We start from the raw sequence: 19,540 nt of genomic DNA, 5'->3' as shown, positions 1-19,540 counted from the left end.
TCAACAAATAAAGAAAAGATTATTGGACCTGTGAACATAAGACATTACTCTGTTAACATTGCCTCCATCTTTAATTTCTGCAGGTCTCTTCATATTTTTTGGAACACTGATTCGTACAATTGGGGCAAGAGATGCATCCAAAATTCTGCATTTGAGTTTCCTAAAGAACATCTTGAAATCACCCATGAGCTTCTTTGATACCACCCCACTGGGTCGAATTGTGAACCGATTCAGCAAAGACGTGGACGGCATTGACGTGACGATCCCCTCGGTTGTCCACATGTGGCTGTACTGCCTTCTGCACGTGTTCAGCACCCTGGTGGTCATATCCATCAGCACCCCGCTGTTTCTCGTTGTCATCGTCCCTCTGATGTTTCTCTATTACTTTGTACAGGTAATTGGTTGTATGGAAAGTAGTTTCGATTGTTTAAGGTGGCTTCTCTAATCATTATGGTTGCATTTTTGATTGAGTTTGTACATTTGTTTTAATGCCATGGTGCATGGTTGTTGTGTTTTTATTATTTGTGCATGGCTTATTCATATTTTTTTTGGTCTTGTTCACATTTTCTTTGCTTTTCATTTTGTTTTTTGTTTGCGTATTTTCTAACAATTACTTCACTTCACTTCAGTTATTAGATTGAATAACCTGTAAAATGTTACATGTAGTTTGCTGAGTACACTAAGTGTATCTGTGTACATGTATATAATATGCTGACATTTCTTGCCACACGCTGCATACACAGAAATAACGATGCCAATCTCCATGTTTAGTGTCTTGTGGGTTATGGGTTGCACTGTTTCGTGGTTAAGGTGTCCACTCATCCCCCCAAATACAAGGGTACCCCACAGGGGCACAATGTGTGGTTAAGGCCCCATCTCATCCCCCCAAACACCAGGGTACCCCACAGGGGCACAATGTGTGGTTAAGGCCACATCTCATCCCCCCAAACACCAGGGTACCCCACAGGGGCACAATGTGTGGTTATGGCCACATCTCATCCCCCCAAATACAAGGGTACCCCACAGGGGCACAATGTGTGGTTAAAGCCACATCTCATCCCCCCAAATACAAGGGTACCCCACAGGGACACAATGTGTGGTTAAGGCCCCATCTCATCCCCCCAAACACCAGGGTACCCCACAGGGGCACAATGTGTGGTTAAGGCCACATCTCATCCCCCCCAAACACCAGGGTACCCCACAGGGGCACAATGTGTGGTTAAAGCCACATCTCATCCCCCCAAATACAAGGGTACCCCACAGGGGCACAATGTGTGGTTAAGGCCACATCTCATCCCCCCAAATACAAGGGTACCCCACAGGGGCACAATGTGTGGTTAAGGCCACATCTCATCACCTGAAACACCAGGGTACCCCACATTGACACAATGTGTGGTTAAGGCCACATCTCATCCCCCCAAACACAAGGGTACCCCACAGGGGCACAATGTGTGGTTAAGGCCACATCTCATCCCCCCAAACACCAGGGTACCCCACAGGGGCACAATGTGTGGTTAAGGCCCCATCTCATCCCCCCAAACACCAGGGTACCCCACAGGGGCACAATGTGTGGTTAAGGCCACATCTCATCCCCCCAAACACCAGGGTACCCCACAGGGGCACAATGTGTGGTTAAAGCCACATCTCATCCCCCCAAACACCAGGGTACCCCACAGGGACACAATGTGTGGTTAAGGCCACATCTCATCCCCCCAAACACAAGGGTACCCCACAGGGGCACAATGTGTGGTTAAGGCCACATCTCATCACCTGAAACACCAGGGTACCCCACATTGACACAATGTGTTGTTCATCCACAATATAAGCAAATAATGAGATAGATTATAGATTGCCAAATATGAATAAACAGATTGCCACTCACTCCCTAACTGCATTTATCATCTTAAAACCACATTGTCTATTTTCTACTCTCCTACACAGCCTGTATCTAATGTGAAGTTGCCCTCTGCACCAAGTCCATGGATGTCCCATGATGCATCTTGCCTCCGCCGGCATCCTCCATAGCAGGACTATGTAGGTCAAGGTGACAGAACATGTCCAGAAATCTGGAACTTATGTTAACGGAATCGTATTACTCTTCATTAATGGAAAATTAAGATCTCTTTTCAACAAAATTACATCTGTTCACCAATCATAATGCTTGTAAGCACTTCTGTTAATCTGAAATTATCATCCACCCAGAGATAATTTTTTGCCGATATGTTTTAGGGATAGATAAAATTATTCATTGAATTACATCCTCGTACTCGATACGTATTTGGCGTATTGTTACCAGTTGTTACTTTCTGTGTTCGTTCGTACTAACAAGGTCCCTCAAGCTTGGTGTGTTTGTTCTTGTCGTTGTCAGTACTTTATATGTTTGTACACACTACGTTCCTCCATCACCCATACATACATGCAGCCACTTCGCGGTGTTAGAATGACGTGTGTCAATTTTTGGTCAACTATTAAAATGAGGTCGCTTATGACTCGCAGAAGTCAAGCGGGACCTTTTCTGTGCAGGAACATTATTTAAACTATGCCGTTGCCTGATCATGAGACAATGTGAAGAGCTGATGGCCGCAAGGCTGAGGCACTCAAGGCATGTGTCTAGACCTGCTCGACCGCCTCCGTAGCCTAGTGGTAGAGCATCCGCCTGGAGAGCGGAAGGTCCGGGGTTCGATCCCTGACCGCGTCATACCCAAAGACTCTAAAAGATGGTACTTGTTGTTACCCTGTCTGGCGCTCGGCATTAAGAGGCTAAAACAAGGACTGGTCCGCTCGGAGTCAGTATACTGTGTCTGAGTGGGGTATTCATGTTAAACTGCGGCATGGTATCTCAGTGAGCTAGCACTATAAATCGGCATCAGTCTGGATTAGTACAAGCAGCCACACAAACACACACACATACATGCACGTCGCTATATAAGTGCAATAATCTTGGACCCGACGTTAAACCCCATTTCACCTCACCTCTACTCCTGCTCAGAGGCCAATATTCGGCCCCCCTCATGATAATATCAATACAACTAGTAACTAGTGTTATGGCTTGGTCACGGTGACTTGAATTTCACTGATAACAGGACCAAAAGGAAGCTGCTTTAATGCATAGTTCTATATTATTGCAGTGAATATAATCTCAGTATTCAATGTTAGCAGACATCTCAATTTAAGAAAGTTAAAAAGTTTTTAAAAAAATTGAAAAGATTAACAATTTTTTCCCAATTTGCCTGGCAGGGGCACTTAGTTGCACTTAGTTGAGGGTCCTAGACAAATCACAGGATGTAACCTGTGTGCTGATTGGTCAGAATACGTGTTAGTTTTACTTGTGCTGGAAACAGGCTGTGGCTGAAACGCGAAGCTAACGTATGTATTCATAGGTATTAGGGGGCGGTCGGGTAGCCTAGTGGTTAAAGCGTTCGCTCGTCACGCCGAAGACCTGGGTTCAAATCCCGACATGGGTACAATGTGTGAAGCCCATTTCTGGTGTCCCCCGCCGTGATATTGCTGGAATATTGCTAAAAGCGGCGTAAAACCAAACTCACTCACTCACTCTTAGGTATTGGAGGCATGTTGTGTATGCAGAATCTGTGTCAGTTCAGCTCTTGTTTGCTGTATACTTTTTCACTCTTTGTGTCAGAGTGGCATTCTACGAGATCAATGTGAAACGAATTACAAGACTGAATGGATGAGCAGCTTCACAGCCATTTTGATCTTTCGGAATTGTTTCTGAAGCAATTGGTGAGATGCGTGTACTCACAAAGATCGTGATAGGTGTGACTGAACTTGGTTGAAGAATTTATTTATTGTGTACATGGTTCAGGATAAATGCGTTAAAAACATCTAGCGAAACAATACAAGCGTAACAATAAGTCCACAACCCTACAACCCTGTTGCTGTAATACAGACACCATTGTTGTTGATTGTGTTTCGATGTGTTGTGACCTTGTCCATCATGGTCGGTGTCATGTTGTCATGGTGTCAGCTTCAGAAAGTCAAATTAGTTTGAGGTTACGGAGTGTTGATAGATGAGAAGACCTCTGTGTTGCATGTTGTATATCAGCCTTCATGTATCACTGGGTATTTCCTTGTGCTTCCATAGTCTCTTGCTGGCCTTCCATGGTGAATGAACAACTTGCTTCTGTAGCTGCTGCTTGTTTTCTGTATATTCCAGCCTTTTTGTATATTGCCTTATCTGCAGATCTACTGCACCTTTTACTAACACATCCAACTAGTCTTATAAAGACTTAACAAACATTTTCCTTTGTCATATGGTTTTGATAAGTAATTTTGAACAATTACCAGAGCTTGCCGTTATTCTTATAAACTGCAGACTGCAATCATCTTTTCATTGTCTTTTCAAAATGTTTAGTGTGTGAATTAGTTGATTTGTTACTGCATAAATATTTATATTGATTGTGGAATTCTAGCCGTTATTCAAAGAGGTTGTTATTTTTTAAATTCAAGCAATTGAAGAATATGTGTTTTAAGTGGTTACTCTCAAAAAATGAATCGTATTCTGAGAATAATTATTATTGTAACTTAAATTGGATGTCTATCACTGTAAGTCATTATACATGTGTGTTTCGACCTCAGAGATTTTATGTGGCATCGTCCCGGCAACTGAAGCGCTTGGAGTCAGTTAGCCGTTCCCCCATCTACTCCCACTTCGGGGAGACGATCACAGGAGCTGTGACCATCCGAGCCTTCGGACGGCAGAGTTGCTTCATACACGAATCCCAAAATAAAGTGGATGAGAACCAGATTTCCTATTACCCGAGTATCGTCTCCAACAGGTGAGATGTGAAACTAGCGATAAAAATTGGCACTAGTCCTATAGTCCTTGCCAAACTGCCCAATAGTAAGTATCATAAAGACTAATTGAATTTGCCATTTTTAAGGGTTTTGCTTTTTGTTATCATTATAAGGACTAGTAGACTAAAAATGTTAGTTTCTTTTGCTGGAAACAATGTACTCATATTGTCAGCACTGAATTATGATTCCCCCCCCCCCTTCTTTGCACAGAACACTATTGAACCAATGATTGGTGTGATGCCTGGGTTTGATTCTCCACATGAGGACTTGTGATTAACCTTCGTGGTGACAGCCATATGGTTATTACAATACTAACCCTAGTAATGTGTTGGTGTACCGCTTGCTGCAAGAGTCCAGTTGTGTTTGGGTGGTTACAGTGAACAATGTCACTGATAGTGTGTGCCCTGACAGTATGGTTGTGCTTAGGCCATCAACCATGTTTTTGTGACCCGTGAAGATCCTGGGTAGAATAGGTCTCCAGCAACCCATGCTTGCCGTAAAAGGCAACTATGCTTGTCGTAAGAGGCTACGAACGGGATCGGGTGGTCAGGCTCGCTGACTTGGTTGATGCATGTCATCGATCCCAATTATGTGGATCGATGCTCATGATATTAATCACTGGATTGTCTGGTCCAGACTCGATTATTTACAGACCGCTGTCATATAGCTTGAATATTGCTGAGTGCGGCGTTAAACAACAAACCAAACAAAAAGAACATGTTTTTGTGTGGCTAGATTTGACTCTCAATATTGAAACAATTCACATTCAGTTTTTTCTCTCCTTGACGATAGTGATTTATGTCGTCATTAATGTGTCTTGGAAAGTGTTCATTTTATTACCTGGGACAAGAGTACACTATTAATGGTGCTTATTTCAGCCAAATAGTTTAATTAAGAATCCCAGCGGTCTAGTCTCTAAGGTAAGCATTCCCTTGTTTAGTTATTATCATTGGACGATGAGGTTTGACTGAGTAACGTAATGTGAGACTGCTGTTCTTCTGACAGATGGCTTGCAATTCGCCTGGAGTTTGTGGGCAACTGTATCATCTTCTTTGCATCGCTGTTTGCTGTTCTGGGTCGGGACAGTCTCAACCCGGGTATTGTTGGACTGTCGATCTCGTATGCCATGAATGTAAGTACTGCAGAACAACCAATTGTAGCAAGACTTTTAACACTGTCTCAGGGCATAGCATCTCAGGGCATAGCTGTTGAGGACATAGCAGGCCAGGGCATAGAATCTCAGCCATATCATTTCAGGGCATGGCAGCACAGAGCATAGCTGCACAGAACATATCCGTTTTCGGGCATAGCAGCTCAGGGCAAGCTGTTGAGTGCTCGGGATAGCTGCTAAGGGCATAGCAGCTCAGAGCATAGCTTTTCAAGGCATAGCTGCTCAGGACATATTAGCTCAGGGCAAAGCAGATCAGGGCATAATTGCTCAGGACATAGCTGCTCAGGACATAGCTGCTCAGGGTATAGCTGCTCAGGACATAGCTGCTCAGGGTATAGCTGCTCAGGGCATAGCAGGTCAGGGAATAGCTCAAAGCATCGCTGCTCAGGGCATAGCTGCTCAGGGCATAGCTGCTCAGGGTATAGCTGCTCAGGGCATAGCAGGTCAGGGCATAGCTCAAAGCATCGCCGCTCAGGGCATAGCTGCTCAGGGTATAGCTGCTCAGGGCATAGCTGCTCAGGGTATAGCTCAAAGCATCGCTGCTCAGGGCATAGCTGCTCAGGGTATAGCTGCTCAGGGCATAGCTGCTCAGGGCATAGCAGCTCAGGGCATAAAGGCTCAGGGCATAGCTCAAAGCATCGCTGCTCAGGGCATAGCTGCTCAGGGCATAGAGGCTCAGGGCATAGCAGCTCAGGGCATAGCAGGTCAGGGCATAGCTCAAACATCGCTGCTCAGGGCATAGCTGCTCAGGACATAGCTACTCAGGGCATAGGTGTTGAGGACTAGCAGGCCAGGGCATAGAATCTCAGCCATATCATTTCAGGGCATGGCAGCACTGAGCATGGCTGTACAGAACATATCCATTTTTGGGCATAGCAGTTCAGGACATAGCAGTTCAAGGCATAGCAGTTCAGGGCATAGCAGCTCAGAGCATAGCAGTTCAGGGCATAGCAGCTCAGAGCATAGCTGTTCAGGGCATGGCAGCTCAGGACATGGCAGCTCAGAGCATAGCAGTTCAGGGCATAGCAGCTCAGAGCATAGCTGTTCAGGGCATAGCTGCTCAGGACATAGCAGTTCAAGGCATAGCAGCTCAGAGCATAGCTGTTCAGGACATGGCAGTTCAGGACATGGCAGTTCAGGACATGGCGGTTCAGGGCATAGTGGTTCAGGGCATAGTGGTTCAGGGCATAGTGGTTCAGGGTAAACTGCTCAAGAAGTAACATGACATGTTTTTCTTATGCTTAGAAACCTCATTTTGTTTCAACACACATACTACTATGTTGTAAAGGCCATGACCCATTACACATTCTGACTTCAGTATGCACCAGCATATTGTATGGGCTATTATTGTTATGTACACAGGTGACACAGACCCTAAACTGGATGGTGAGGATGACGTGCGAGCTGGAGACGAACATTGTGGCCGTTGAGAGAATCAAGGAATACACAGAGACCCCAACTGAGGTGAGACCACAGTCAACTTTGTGTAATAGTTATCATATAACATCAATAGTAATCATATAACATCAATAGTAATCATATAACATCGATAGTAATCATACAACATCAATATTAATCATATTGCATCAATAGTAATCATATTGCATCAATAGTAATAATATAACATCAATTGTAATAATATTACATCAATAGTAATATTACATCAGTAGTGATCATATTGCATCAATAGTGATCATATTGCATCAATAGTGATCATATTGCATCAATAGTAATCATATGACATCAATAGTAATAATGTAACATCAATAGTAATAATAATACATCAATAGTATCATATATAACATCAATAGTAATAATATTGCATCAATAGTAATCATATAACATCAATAGTAATAATATTGCATCAATAGTAATCATCTTACATCAATAGCAATCATCTTACATCAATAGTAATAATATTGCATCAATAGTAATCATCTTACATCAATAGCAATCATTTAAGAAATAGTACAAGAATGGCACTCTTGAGATGGAAATTTTATACGTGAGTCTCATGTGTGATTAGCTCCCCTGACTTTAAGGGTTACATGAGCTTGTCATCTCTGAGTTCCTCTTGATGTTTACTGTGGGAACTTTCACTTTCACATTAAATTTGTATCAAGTCCTATGATGCTGATATTTTGTGTAATGATCCCAACTGTGTCTCCAATAGTTGTTCGCTGATCAACCCTTATACATAATCACTGTGGCAGCCATATTAGGATGTTATTTTGCCCGCATTACTCATCCATGTCTGCATGAACCATGAGTAGTATTTGTCCTATCCTTGTAAGTGTTTCGTAGAATCTTACATCGTCTGACTTCGTCTTTGTGACAGTGTATGTTCTTTCGTTGTCAACTCAACTGGGTCTTGTGTATTTCAGGCTCCATGGGAGATAGAAGACAAGAAGCCGGACAGTAACTGGCCAGTCTCTGGGAAGGTGACCTTTGACAACTATCAGACACGCTACAGAGATGGCCTTGACCTTGTCTTGAAGGGAATCGACTGCAGTGTCAACAGTGGGGAGAGGGTGAGATACTTAGTGGCATGGTGTCCTTGGTTACCTCAGTAAGGATAAGATATATGGATGAACATCTTCTCTCTTACAATTAGGAGCGACATTTCAGTGTAGGTTCTAACGCTGTTAGGAAGCAAGTGATGTGCAGAGTATGGTTGACAAGAATGTTTCAATGTATAAATATGATTTGTAGTGCAACCTTCGACTGTCTCAAAATAGACATTCATTGGAACCAGGAAAAAATGTTGGTTAAAATAATATGTATCTATGTCATAGTATTCAAACAGTTTGTTGTGTATAATGTTGGTTTAGACAGAATGTAAGGCCATTTAGTTGTCTCCCTCAAAACCTATTATACCTGTGTCTGTAGGATTCAAGTGAGACCTGTGAAGATCGGGGGTAGAATAGGTCTTCATGAACCCATGCTTGCTCTAAAAGGCGACTATGCTTGTCGTAAGAGGTGACTAACAGGATCGGGTGGTAAGGCTCGCTGACTTGGTTGATGCGTGTCATCGTATTCCAGTTACGTGGATTGATGCTTATGATTTCAATCTCTGGATTGTCTGGTCAAAACTCTATTATTGACAGACCGCCGTCATATAGCTGGAATTTTGCTGAGTGTGGTGCAGGGCTCTCGATAACTTTTTGAGCAATTGAGTTTTTACTCGAAGGTTTTTATTTTCATTGGGTTATTACAATTTTCATTGGGTAACCAATATTTATTACTCATCTCTTCATTACTCTATTGGGTTTTACCCAAAATGAGTACACATTTTGAGATTTTCCACCCAAAGATACGGTTTTAGATGTATGTAACGGTTCTAAATATAGGCTTGACTCAGATTGTAACTTTGCTCATAACTGTGTTTCGGAAATTAACTCTGCTGTACGCATGCTGAAAAAGCTTTATTGGGTATTGACACATCGTGTTTTTATACATTTGAGTTTTTCATTTAATGCATGAGTTTCTGTAAGCAAGTTAATTGAAAGTAATTGGGTTTTGAATGTTTTTGGGAGGTATTTTACGCAAATACGCAGCTTATCTGTAGCTGTGGCAGCATTAAACCAGAAACAAACATACAAACAAACAAACAAACAACATACATGTGAGGAAGCAGAGACACAACAGTGGCAAACGTAATACTGTTACAGTCTAACACCGTGGTGTCAAACTTTGATGTGTAGAACTAACAGCTGTCTCGAAGTAAAAGCTTGGTCCTTGCGTATTCCTCCTTATCAATCATTTTTAGTTGTGTTGAACCTCGGATAAGTCAAAGAATTTACTTATTTCCCTTCAACTCGACACAATGGTGTTTGACTATCTCCATGTGAAACATGGCTGAATCCTGAACCTATTTCTTTGTTCTTAGGTCGGCATCGTGGGCAGAACAGGGGCAGGTAAATCTTCCCTGACGCTTGCATTGTTCCGTATCATTGAGTCTGCAGGTGGCAGTATCAACATTGATGGTATTGACATTGCCAAGATTGGCCTACACGATCTCCGATCTAAACTGACCATCATTCCTCAGGTATGTGTTCTCTTTATCACCATTAAGACATGGCTGACAGACGGCCATCTTGGAATTTCCATTTTCACCTGTTATTCTACAGTCCTCCGTATGGCAATGTGTGATATGTATGCACAAAGCCTATAATATATGCAACACTTGTATCACCTGTGAATCCTCTTCACACACATTAATGTGGAATTGCTAGTTGTATCAATCACTGTATGTCATTTTTTTTTAATTGCCAGTTGTATCAATCATTGGATGTAATTTTTTCAATTGCCACTTGTATCAATCATTGGATGTAAATTGTTTTAATTGCCACTTGTATCAATCATTGGATGTAATTTTTTCAATTGCCACTTGTATCAATCATTGGATGTAATATTTTTTATTTGCCACTTGTATCAATCATTGGATGTAAAAAAAATTAATTGCCAGTTGTATCAATCTTTGGAGCTAATTTTAAAATTGCCACTTGTATCAATCGTTTAATGTATTTTTTTAAATTGCCACTTGTATCAATCATTGGATGTAATTTTTTTAATTGCCACTTGTATCAATCATTGGATGTAAGCTTTTGTAATTGCCACTTGTATCAGTCATTGGATGTAAGCTTTTTAAATTGCCACTTGTATCAGTCATTGGATGTAATTTTTTAAATTGCCACTTGTATCAATCGTTGGATGTAATTTTTTAAATTGCCACTGGTATCAATCATTTGACGTAAGTTTTTTTAATTGCCAGTTGTATCAATCATTGGATGTAACCTTTTGTTATTGCTAGTAGTGTCAATCATTGGACGTAATTTTTTTATTTCCCAGGACCCTGTCCTGTTTTCCGGGTCTCTCCGCATGAACCTTGACCCCTTTGACCAGTTCAAGGACGAGGATGTCTGGCGGGCCCTGGAACATGCACATCTAAAGAACTACATAACCTCACTTCCAGAACAACTTCAGTACGAGTGTACCGAGGGAGGGGACAATCTCAGGTGGGGCAGAAAGTACACTCCCATAAATGTTTTCATACTACTATTGTAAACTGATTTGACAGATATAATAGTCTGGAACCAGCAAATATCTACTTACCTGTTGTTTTTTCTACTTACGATTTCTACTACGTTTACAGCTCATTTAAATATTGTGAACTTATGTTATGGTCTTGGTCTGTTCACAAACCGTCCATCCTTTTATCCTCTCTGTTAGACCCCAAGTTAAAACTCCTCTTCTGAAAAAATAATACCATGTCTACATATCATAGTAGCTGTAGAGTTGAGTGATTGAGATGCCACTGACAACAACTGTTTGTTATGGTAGTGTTGGACAGCGACAGTTGGTGTGTCTGGCCAGAGCGCTGTTACGGAAGACCAAGATCCTTATCCTGGACGAAGCCACAGCCGCTGTTGATCTGGAGACGGATGATCTGATCCAAGCCACGATACGTACAGAGTTCGCGGAGTGTACCGTGCTCACGATCGCCCATAGACTCAACACCATTCTGGACTATAATCGGTGAGTGGTGTATATCAGTAGTAGGCAGCCATAGCTGACAACAGTACCGAGGTTTTTTCGCATTTGCTACGTATTACGATCTAAAACTATCATTTCAAAGCTTTTTTTGAATTTGTAATTTCCTCACAATTTACGAAAATATTAACATTAAAAAAATTCACTTCAGCAAAATTGAGATTTTCCCCCAATTTGCCTGCCAAAGGCACTTTGTTTAGAGTCCTTGATAATTACCTGTATAAAAAGAAGACTTTTCCTGAAGACCAGTTGGTTTTACATTCTTTTAGTCTTAACAATGTTTTAAGGTGCCATCATGTTTTCTCAGAATCATGGTTCTGGATGCTGGAAAGATCCGAGAGTACGAGAATCCTCAGGTCCTTCTGCAGGACACCGACTCTATATTTTACGGAATGGCTAAAGATGCAGGTCTGGTATTATGAAGAAGCTGAGTGTCTGAGTGTCTGTCCAACTGGTTCACAGAGGTGCCAAAAGAGTTCTTCGTCTGTGAGGAGGAGGAAGATGTTGAAGAGGTGTTTCAGAAGCGGCGCACGACTGCCGAGTGGCCAGGCTAGGGCTATGTAGTTGGTTCAGAAAACATTGACAAACAATTCCCTGGACCGGTTTCAGCAGCCTGCTTGTTTTCATGAAATAACCTGGCATGTGTCACACTGGTCAAGATGACCTACATTTCAATGGAGTCTTGCATGTTGTGCAAGTTGTGTGGAGGACTTGAAATGGAAGCGAATCGGCTTCCTCCTTCGTTCCTGGTGATTGGTACTTACCAACTTTCAAAAGGGAAGGCACAACAATTCATTGACTGATACGGGTTCCATAAGTTGGAAGTTTATTTCAGTTTTTTTAAATTTATCACCAGTACGCAAGGAACTTGAAGCCAGTAGGTCTTGCTCATTGGTAGAAAAGGGTTCTTTTCAAGTCTGCAGGTGGCCCTTCAGGGCATTAGCAGGATAGTCATTTTAAAGATAAGGAAAGATTTCTCAGTAGCATGTGTTTTGAGGGAGTAACTAGTGTGTATGCTTTGCTGTGATTTTGGAATGGTTTTAACTCCCTTACTGTTGCAGAATAAGGGCTATAACAATGCATTTTGCATCAGCATGATACCTGGTATTTTTAGCACTGTACCCATGCTAGTGGGTTTCATCAAAATTATCATCCTCACCAAGCCATGACAAGACTACACTTGCCTGCAAACAGTACATGCTCGGGCTGGGATTAGTTCAAATTTACTGCCGGGGTACCTCGAGAGTTTAGTACTAAATATCCGATTGACAATTTTTTTACCAGAACCCTGGCATAAGTTGACTGAAGCTTAATCTTAGACATATAATAGTCAGAAAAAGATGTGAACATTAGCAACTGCTCGTGTTACCATGGAGTTTTATTTTTTTTGTCATTAAACAACATATCACGTGACTAACATCAGGTCCAAGTAGTCCCATGGTACCCAGGTCCTACTGACGGTCTACCCGACCCAAGTACCCAAGTTACCAGTCCAGCTAATCCATTTAAGGTGTAGGCTATGGAACAGTGTGAAGTCAGATGGTGGTAACTGACCAATCGGCACTGAGAATCACTAAAATGCACATCTGGTCACTGACCAATCAGCACTGAGAATCACTAAAATACACGTGGTAACTGACCAATCAGCACTGAGAATCACTATAATGCACATGTGCAAATATCAAAAAGTTACTATTTGATTTCTTTTTATATCATTGTATCAAAAGAAATGTGTGTATTGAAGGTACTCGGCTTCTGTAAGTTCTGTACCTATGGTGTATTGTTGGAGTCTGGTCAGTTAGAACATTCTTGTGTCATTTACGCTATGGGACATTATTCGCCAGAGGGAATCTTGTGTGGTGTTTTATAATGCACCTGAGCAGAGTACTTAATCTGATAATCGTATATTTTGTGATAATCCAAATGTTGTGCTCAAAATAGTTTTTGTCACCATTGAAAGTACAAATTTAGCAGTACTGTTGTGTATTTATTGCTATGTCAGGACAGTTCCGAGTTCTATGTGTGACACCGATACAGACATGACATGTATGACTGACAAGCTGTGTGCAGACCTGTACCAGGAAACACATCCCATCAAGCATGCCTTGCAGTGATGTTTTAATTGATTGTATGTTTACTTGCAGAGTCTTCCTCGTTGACACAATATTTAAGAAAAAAACGACAAGTGCACTCCGAATGGTATAATCTCCAAGCAGTGTTTAATTGTACGATAAACAGCGACCACGAGTCGTTTATTTCTTTTTTGAGATATCAACATTATGTACAGCCTCTTTAAGGACCTCAGAAATGTCGCACAAGTCTATTTTATGAACGGGTGAGTTATGTTTGGTATTTCCTGCATATTCTCACAATCCTCACGTCGATTATCTGTACCTTTTCTCCTAATACTGTTTGTAATATGTCTCCCACTTTTGGATGCGATTGTTTGGCCACTGCGTTTATCTGCTACATCAGCCCAGCTACATCTGTGGGGAACAACTTAAAAGACACTTCGGACTTCCTCTCAAAAAAACATTGTTGAATATATGACATCAAGCTGAGAGCGCATATTCGAATCTCCAGAAATGAAATCATGATAGAACAATGTTTTTATCGTGAAATAAACCATGCTTTGTTCTTCATTATTCTTTGCTATATATCTCGTAGCTATCTTATGTTACTTGGTAATGAAATGATTAGCAGAAATAGGAAAGTTACATTTGTATAACATTCATGTAAGGCTAAAAAAATTAATAGTCTTGGTTCTCAGGCACTGCCAGCATCATTTTAAAGTGTGTCGCACGTTTAGTTTTTTTCTCACATTTTTAATAAGATAAAAAAATCCTAATACTTAAAAACAATGCGATCCAATAGAGCATGCAATTCGCATCTTGTGTTATGGTAAGGGCGGCAATAGGAGTTTGTATGCTTGTTTTTTTCCCAGGTTAATGGTAAAATATTTTTATTTGGTTACATACTAGTTTGAACAAGCAAAAAAAAAAAAAACCATTGCCTGCCTGCATGATATTTTCAAAAGTCATTTTCTGAGAACCAATTCTTTTATTTTTTTTAAACCTAATGAACTCAATGGTTTTTGAGAAACTCATCAAATGGAAAAGGTCAAATGTTTTTTTCTGTGTGTTCAACATTAACTCAGTGTTTATGTCCAAGGACTTGTTGAAGATGCTGTAGACTGTAGTAGACATTGCAGTGTAGATGCTATAGCCAGTTTGTAGACATAGCTGTTGTAGATGCTGTAGACATTGCTGCTGTTGATGCTGTAGACATTGCTGCTGTTGATGCTTTGGAACGGTAATATTAATGGTGCCATTGTGTACAGGCCCAGTGGGCTCTGATCCATTTGTCAAAATTGGAGGTTGATGTCATGACGATTGACCGTCTTGAATTGATGAAACTGATCAAAACATGTGCTTCATAAAAGTACCATTGAACAAAAAGTGTTGTGCAATAGCCATGTTGTTCATTTCATGATGATTATTTATTATATTTAGATGTTATATTTTATGTGTTGAACAATGGGAGAGTCCAAAGTTTGGATTAACCCACAAAATACAAATATACATACACAGTTTGTCATCGTACCGAAATGTTTTAAGACTTATGTATACTTGTTTTTATTTACCTACAATTTGAGATTGACTTATACTGATTTATACTGAGGCTGGGGAGGTGGTGAATCAAATCTTGGTAGTGGCTCATCTTTTCTGTCATGTTGGCATAAAGCTTGACAAAAACACAAACTGCTTTAGGATTTCAATTGGAAAAGAGGTGGGTCTCTAAAAAAACATATTATTAAGGGTCGGTGGGGTAGCCTAGTGGTTAAAGCATTCGCTCGTCCTGCTGAAGACCCAGGTTTGATTCCCAACATAGGTACAGTGTGTGAAGCCCATTTTCCGGTGTCCCCCGCCCTGATATTGCTGGAATATTGCTAAAAGAGGCGTAAAACCATAATCACTCACTGAAAACATATTACCTTTTGTTTGCTGTGTACTTGTATCAGCTGGAAGGACAGCCATGACTGAGTGGAATTCATGTGATTTAAGAAAAGATCTCGAGGCCCAGTATGGATTGCATATAAATAACCTTGGTGATGATCATACTAAAGAATTATAATTTGTTCAGGTGATTTAGAACATTTTGTGCAAAGGTTGTATATTTTCATGTACAAAGTTTTATTATGTTTTTATTTCATGTTTTAGACAATGTGCTGTAGCGACAATGATCAATTTCTCCTTCTAGTCAAGGACATCTTTGTAGTCATGGTTTCCATGTAATCCAGGGCACGACTGTGCTGTGCCATGTTTGACTATTGGAATCTCACAACTCATGCATGACAAATAGAACACTACCTCTTCTAGGAAGACATTCTATATTTTCTACATTTGGATTTTCAGCTCTCATCACTGGTGTGATGTTTTGAGAAATATGAACCTGTGGTCCTTTGTAATTGACTCATGTAGCATACAGTCAATCAAACTTAAGAAGATTTGTGGCATTTGTTTTTGATAATCATTTCCTTTGAACTTCCGACATTAAAAGAGTGAATGAGTGAATATTGCTTAATGTGCATAGGGAATTAAACAGGTATTCATTGTCAATGCTTTCTATAAATGAACAGTTAAATGTGAAACTAAAGTCTGTATTTAAACTTTTTGAGCTGTATACATATATTAGTGTGTGTTATAAATGTGTGATTACTGATGATGTTGCCATTCACTGTGTGCCTTCTGTTAATGGACAGTCATTGTTGATTTCCTCATCTAGGAACTGTGGTTTTGTACTCAGTATGCTTGTCTGCTATTAGACAAGATGTATCTAGCCGTCTTGCTCTCCATTGAACATGGACTTCAGGGTGCTGTTACCATGGTTACAGCGAAACCCTGTTAGTCCCCAAGTCGTCTGGTGGAGAACTGTTGGGAACATCTATATGTAAGACAGATGGCTCGTTACAGTGATTCATAAACCTGGACAGAGGTGGGGCAGCCTAGTGGTTAAAGTGTTTGTTCCTCACGTCGAAGGCCTGGGTTTGTTTCCCAATTGGGTAGGATGTGTGAAGCCCATTTCCATTGTCCCCTGACAGGATGTTGGACATGGTTTAAAGCGGTGCAAAACACCGACTCACTGTCACTAGGAATCTGAAGATAAACATGGTTTAAAGCGGTGCAAAACACCGACTCACTGTCACTGGGAATCTGAAGATAAACATGGTTTAAAGCGGTGCAAAACACCGACTCACTGTCACTGGGAATCTGAAGATAAACATGGTTTCAATGTCCAAACATCAGCTTTGAATACAAGTACTTATGGTTAGAAGTGTCAAATATGGATGTGCTGTATATTTTGATTGTTACTTTTGATTGTTGACTTTTACTTTCGATTGTTGACTGTATGTGTGTAAGTAATATAACGGTATGCTGCATTTATGTTCTTCATGCTGCATTTATGTTCATGCTGCACTTATGTTCCCCTGTTCCCAGGAAGTGGTATGGACGAGGCCTTCAATTACAGCGGCTTATATAACAGAATGTCTTCATAATTCAAGGGTAGATCTTATCCACCAGCTCCCTGGTTTTGACCGTAATACATTTAGCAACAATTGACAAATAACTCTGTGCCTTGTATTGTGTGCATCGTGTCATTTTAGCATTGGAAGACTGTACATAAATAGATATTTTATGTAGAAGATTTTGATTTTATGGATTGTATGTAACAGACATGGTTTTGAAAATAGTGTCAACTTTTAGTTTTAATGGCTTAATATTTTCATTAGCCATGCTGCCAAGTTAATTATAGTGCTCAAGGTTTTGGAGGTATTTGATTTTTGCACATACTCATACAGTATGGTGTAGCTTGTGTTTAATTTGAAATGAAAAACCAGTATGATTTGCTAAATTCATGCAACCATGTTTGGATCAAAGGGCTATAAGTGCTGCAAGTGCCCTGTGAAGAGTTGCCTTCCTTAGCTGTGACAGGATCTGCTTGCCATGGGTATGAATTAAGATTTCACCCTCATACTTATCCTTGGTCTGTGAGCTCCACACCAAGCGGGTTACATTAAGATGGCACACAGCTGACCTCGGGAACAAGGGACTTGCCTCCATATTTAGCTGGGATAGGACTGAATACTGTTCAAAACAGCATAACTCGTAATAATGGTCATATAAATAATGCAACAAATCCACACATTAAATCATGTTCAAAGTGCTCATTATTACCCTGGTCAATGGATTAATATGCACTCAATCATTCTCAGCACCCTGGGGAGCATACTCGCATACTGCATCCATGTAGAGGTTATCACTGCTTCTTTAAAAATCTTTCAAAATGAACTTTACTAAATACTATATTTTGCTCAAATATATATGAAATTGTAGTTCAGTAATATAATGAGCTGTTCGACAAGGGTCATTTTTCAGCTGTTGATGTAAGTCCTCACTAAAAGTCCATATTGCCATGTTAATATCAGATTTTGGTATATTTGTTCTTTAATGCTACAACTTAATCCATGGTCGAAATATTTCTTTTGAATTTGTATAATGTTAGCCAATAATACAAACCTATTGAAATTTAATATCTGAATATTGATATAAGGTACACAACATGTAGGCAAATTAAAGAGATGTAGGGCTTATGTTGCCAGCATTTTAAGATTCTCTATGTATATCTTCATACAAAGTCACAATGCCTGCACTTCACACAGCAGGAAAATATATTGGCTCCAATTTATTCCATTTGTAAATCAGACTTATATGACAAACTGTTTTTATCAACATTTAAGACACTGAGATAAGAGAGGTAAGCTTCATTCCAGCTGCGTTCATAGTGATCAGTGAGCTTCTAAAACATGAAAATGCTGGCAGTGACAGCTGCTGCCAGATTCACATTTGTTTCTGATAGGTATGTGTAGTTAGGAACAGCAGGGATGCTATGCTTTTCAGCAAAGCTAATACCGTAATTCCTCAAATAGATGCTGCTTTGGATACACATAGGGTGTAACAGATTCGCGATATGAATAAACGCCTGCCTTGATTAGATGCCAGGTCTAAACATATATTCCTTTAGGTACTCAATATAGTGATATTGAAACAAAAACTGTTATACAAAAAAATGAGAACATTACACGACACTTTCATGGAAATTAAAAGGCTTTATCATAAATGAACAATAGATGCCTGCCTTGAATAGGCGCCAAAATAGATTCAAGGATTTAGGGTAAGTTTTTCTGTGAAATACTCCGAAGCAGCTACAACGCTCCTCACTTATTCTAACATCAGTTTATATTTATTGTTGCTGCTCTTATGCACAAAATGAGCTATTGTTCTGTTTGTCCCGCAACAGCTGTTGTGTTGACATGGACGTTTTCCCAGTGTTAACTGATTTATCATGCCACTTGCCCGATGTTAAGTACTGTAGTCCTAAAGTTGTATGGTCTTGCATTACTGGTACCTTTTGTATTGAGTCTAGTCGTTTGTGCAAGTAGTTTTAGTTTTGCAAGGGAAGACTTGTGGTTTTAGATATTTATTGCCAACAGAATATATAAACACAGTAAACATTTTTGGTCTTGTTAAGCAATACTAGCTAAAACTGAATAAGTTTTACACTAGACCTCTGGACTAGTCTTTAAAAAAACAAAAAACACCTGAATTTCTATGGCTGCAGCAGTTTTCTATTGGGTCACAGACTTATTCAGGGGGGATGCTGCAGGAGGCCCAGTCATCTGAGGCGCCACAATTCACTGTCAAAGTTGTGTCCCCTAGGCAACCAGAAACCTGTGGCTGCTGGTTCTGTGAGCCAATCTAGTAAAACAATGTTGGCCTTTTCAGTAAAACCACCTGATCCAACCAAAGTAGACAACATAGATATCTTTTTTTAATGGATTTTTAGCCCAAAAATTCAGGTTGGTAGGTAAAAAAAAAGGTTCCAATCTTTATATTTTATTTTTTCCCAAAAAAATGTAAGTGAAAAAAATATATTGGGGCC

The 19,540-nt window shown here is 40.3% G+C and overlaps 1 protein-coding gene across 3 annotated transcripts in view; it reads left to right on the top strand.

Annotated features, from left to right (window-relative positions):
- LOC124124063 (multidrug resistance-associated protein 1-like) overlaps positions 1-19,181 on the top strand; it is an 81,208-nt gene extending 62,027 nt beyond the window's left edge. For 2 of the 3 annotated variants that reach the window (XM_048392367.1, XM_048392368.1), the window contains exons 24-31: positions 4,597-4,796; positions 5,821-5,947; positions 7,349-7,450; positions 8,371-8,517; positions 9,876-10,034; positions 10,838-11,004; positions 11,330-11,524; positions 11,847-19,181. In XM_048392367.1, the coding sequence (XP_048248324.1) occupies positions 4,597-4,796; positions 5,821-5,947; positions 7,349-7,450; positions 8,371-8,517; positions 9,876-10,034; positions 10,838-11,004; positions 11,330-11,524; positions 11,847-11,961 (1,212 nt within the window). In that variant the 3' untranslated portion in view covers positions 11,962-19,181. Of the gene's footprint in view, positions 1-83; positions 395-4,596; positions 4,797-5,820; positions 5,948-7,348; positions 7,451-8,370; positions 8,518-9,875; positions 10,035-10,837; positions 11,005-11,329; positions 11,525-11,846 lie in introns of all 3 variants that reach the window. The other variant, XM_048392366.1, reaches the window with a different exon arrangement.
- The last annotated feature ends 359 nt before the right edge of the window (positions 19,182-19,540 follow it).

This window comes from Haliotis rufescens, unplaced genomic scaffold (genome assembly GCF_023055435.1).
Source record: "Haliotis rufescens isolate VD_foot unplaced genomic scaffold, xgHalRufe1.0.p SCAF_11, whole genome shotgun sequence".
In the NCBI taxonomy this organism is placed as follows: Eukaryota; Metazoa; Mollusca; class Gastropoda; order Lepetellida; family Haliotidae; genus Haliotis; species Haliotis rufescens.
Note: the sequence above shows the minus strand (reverse complement) of the source record. Positions and strands in the feature narration are given on the sequence as shown.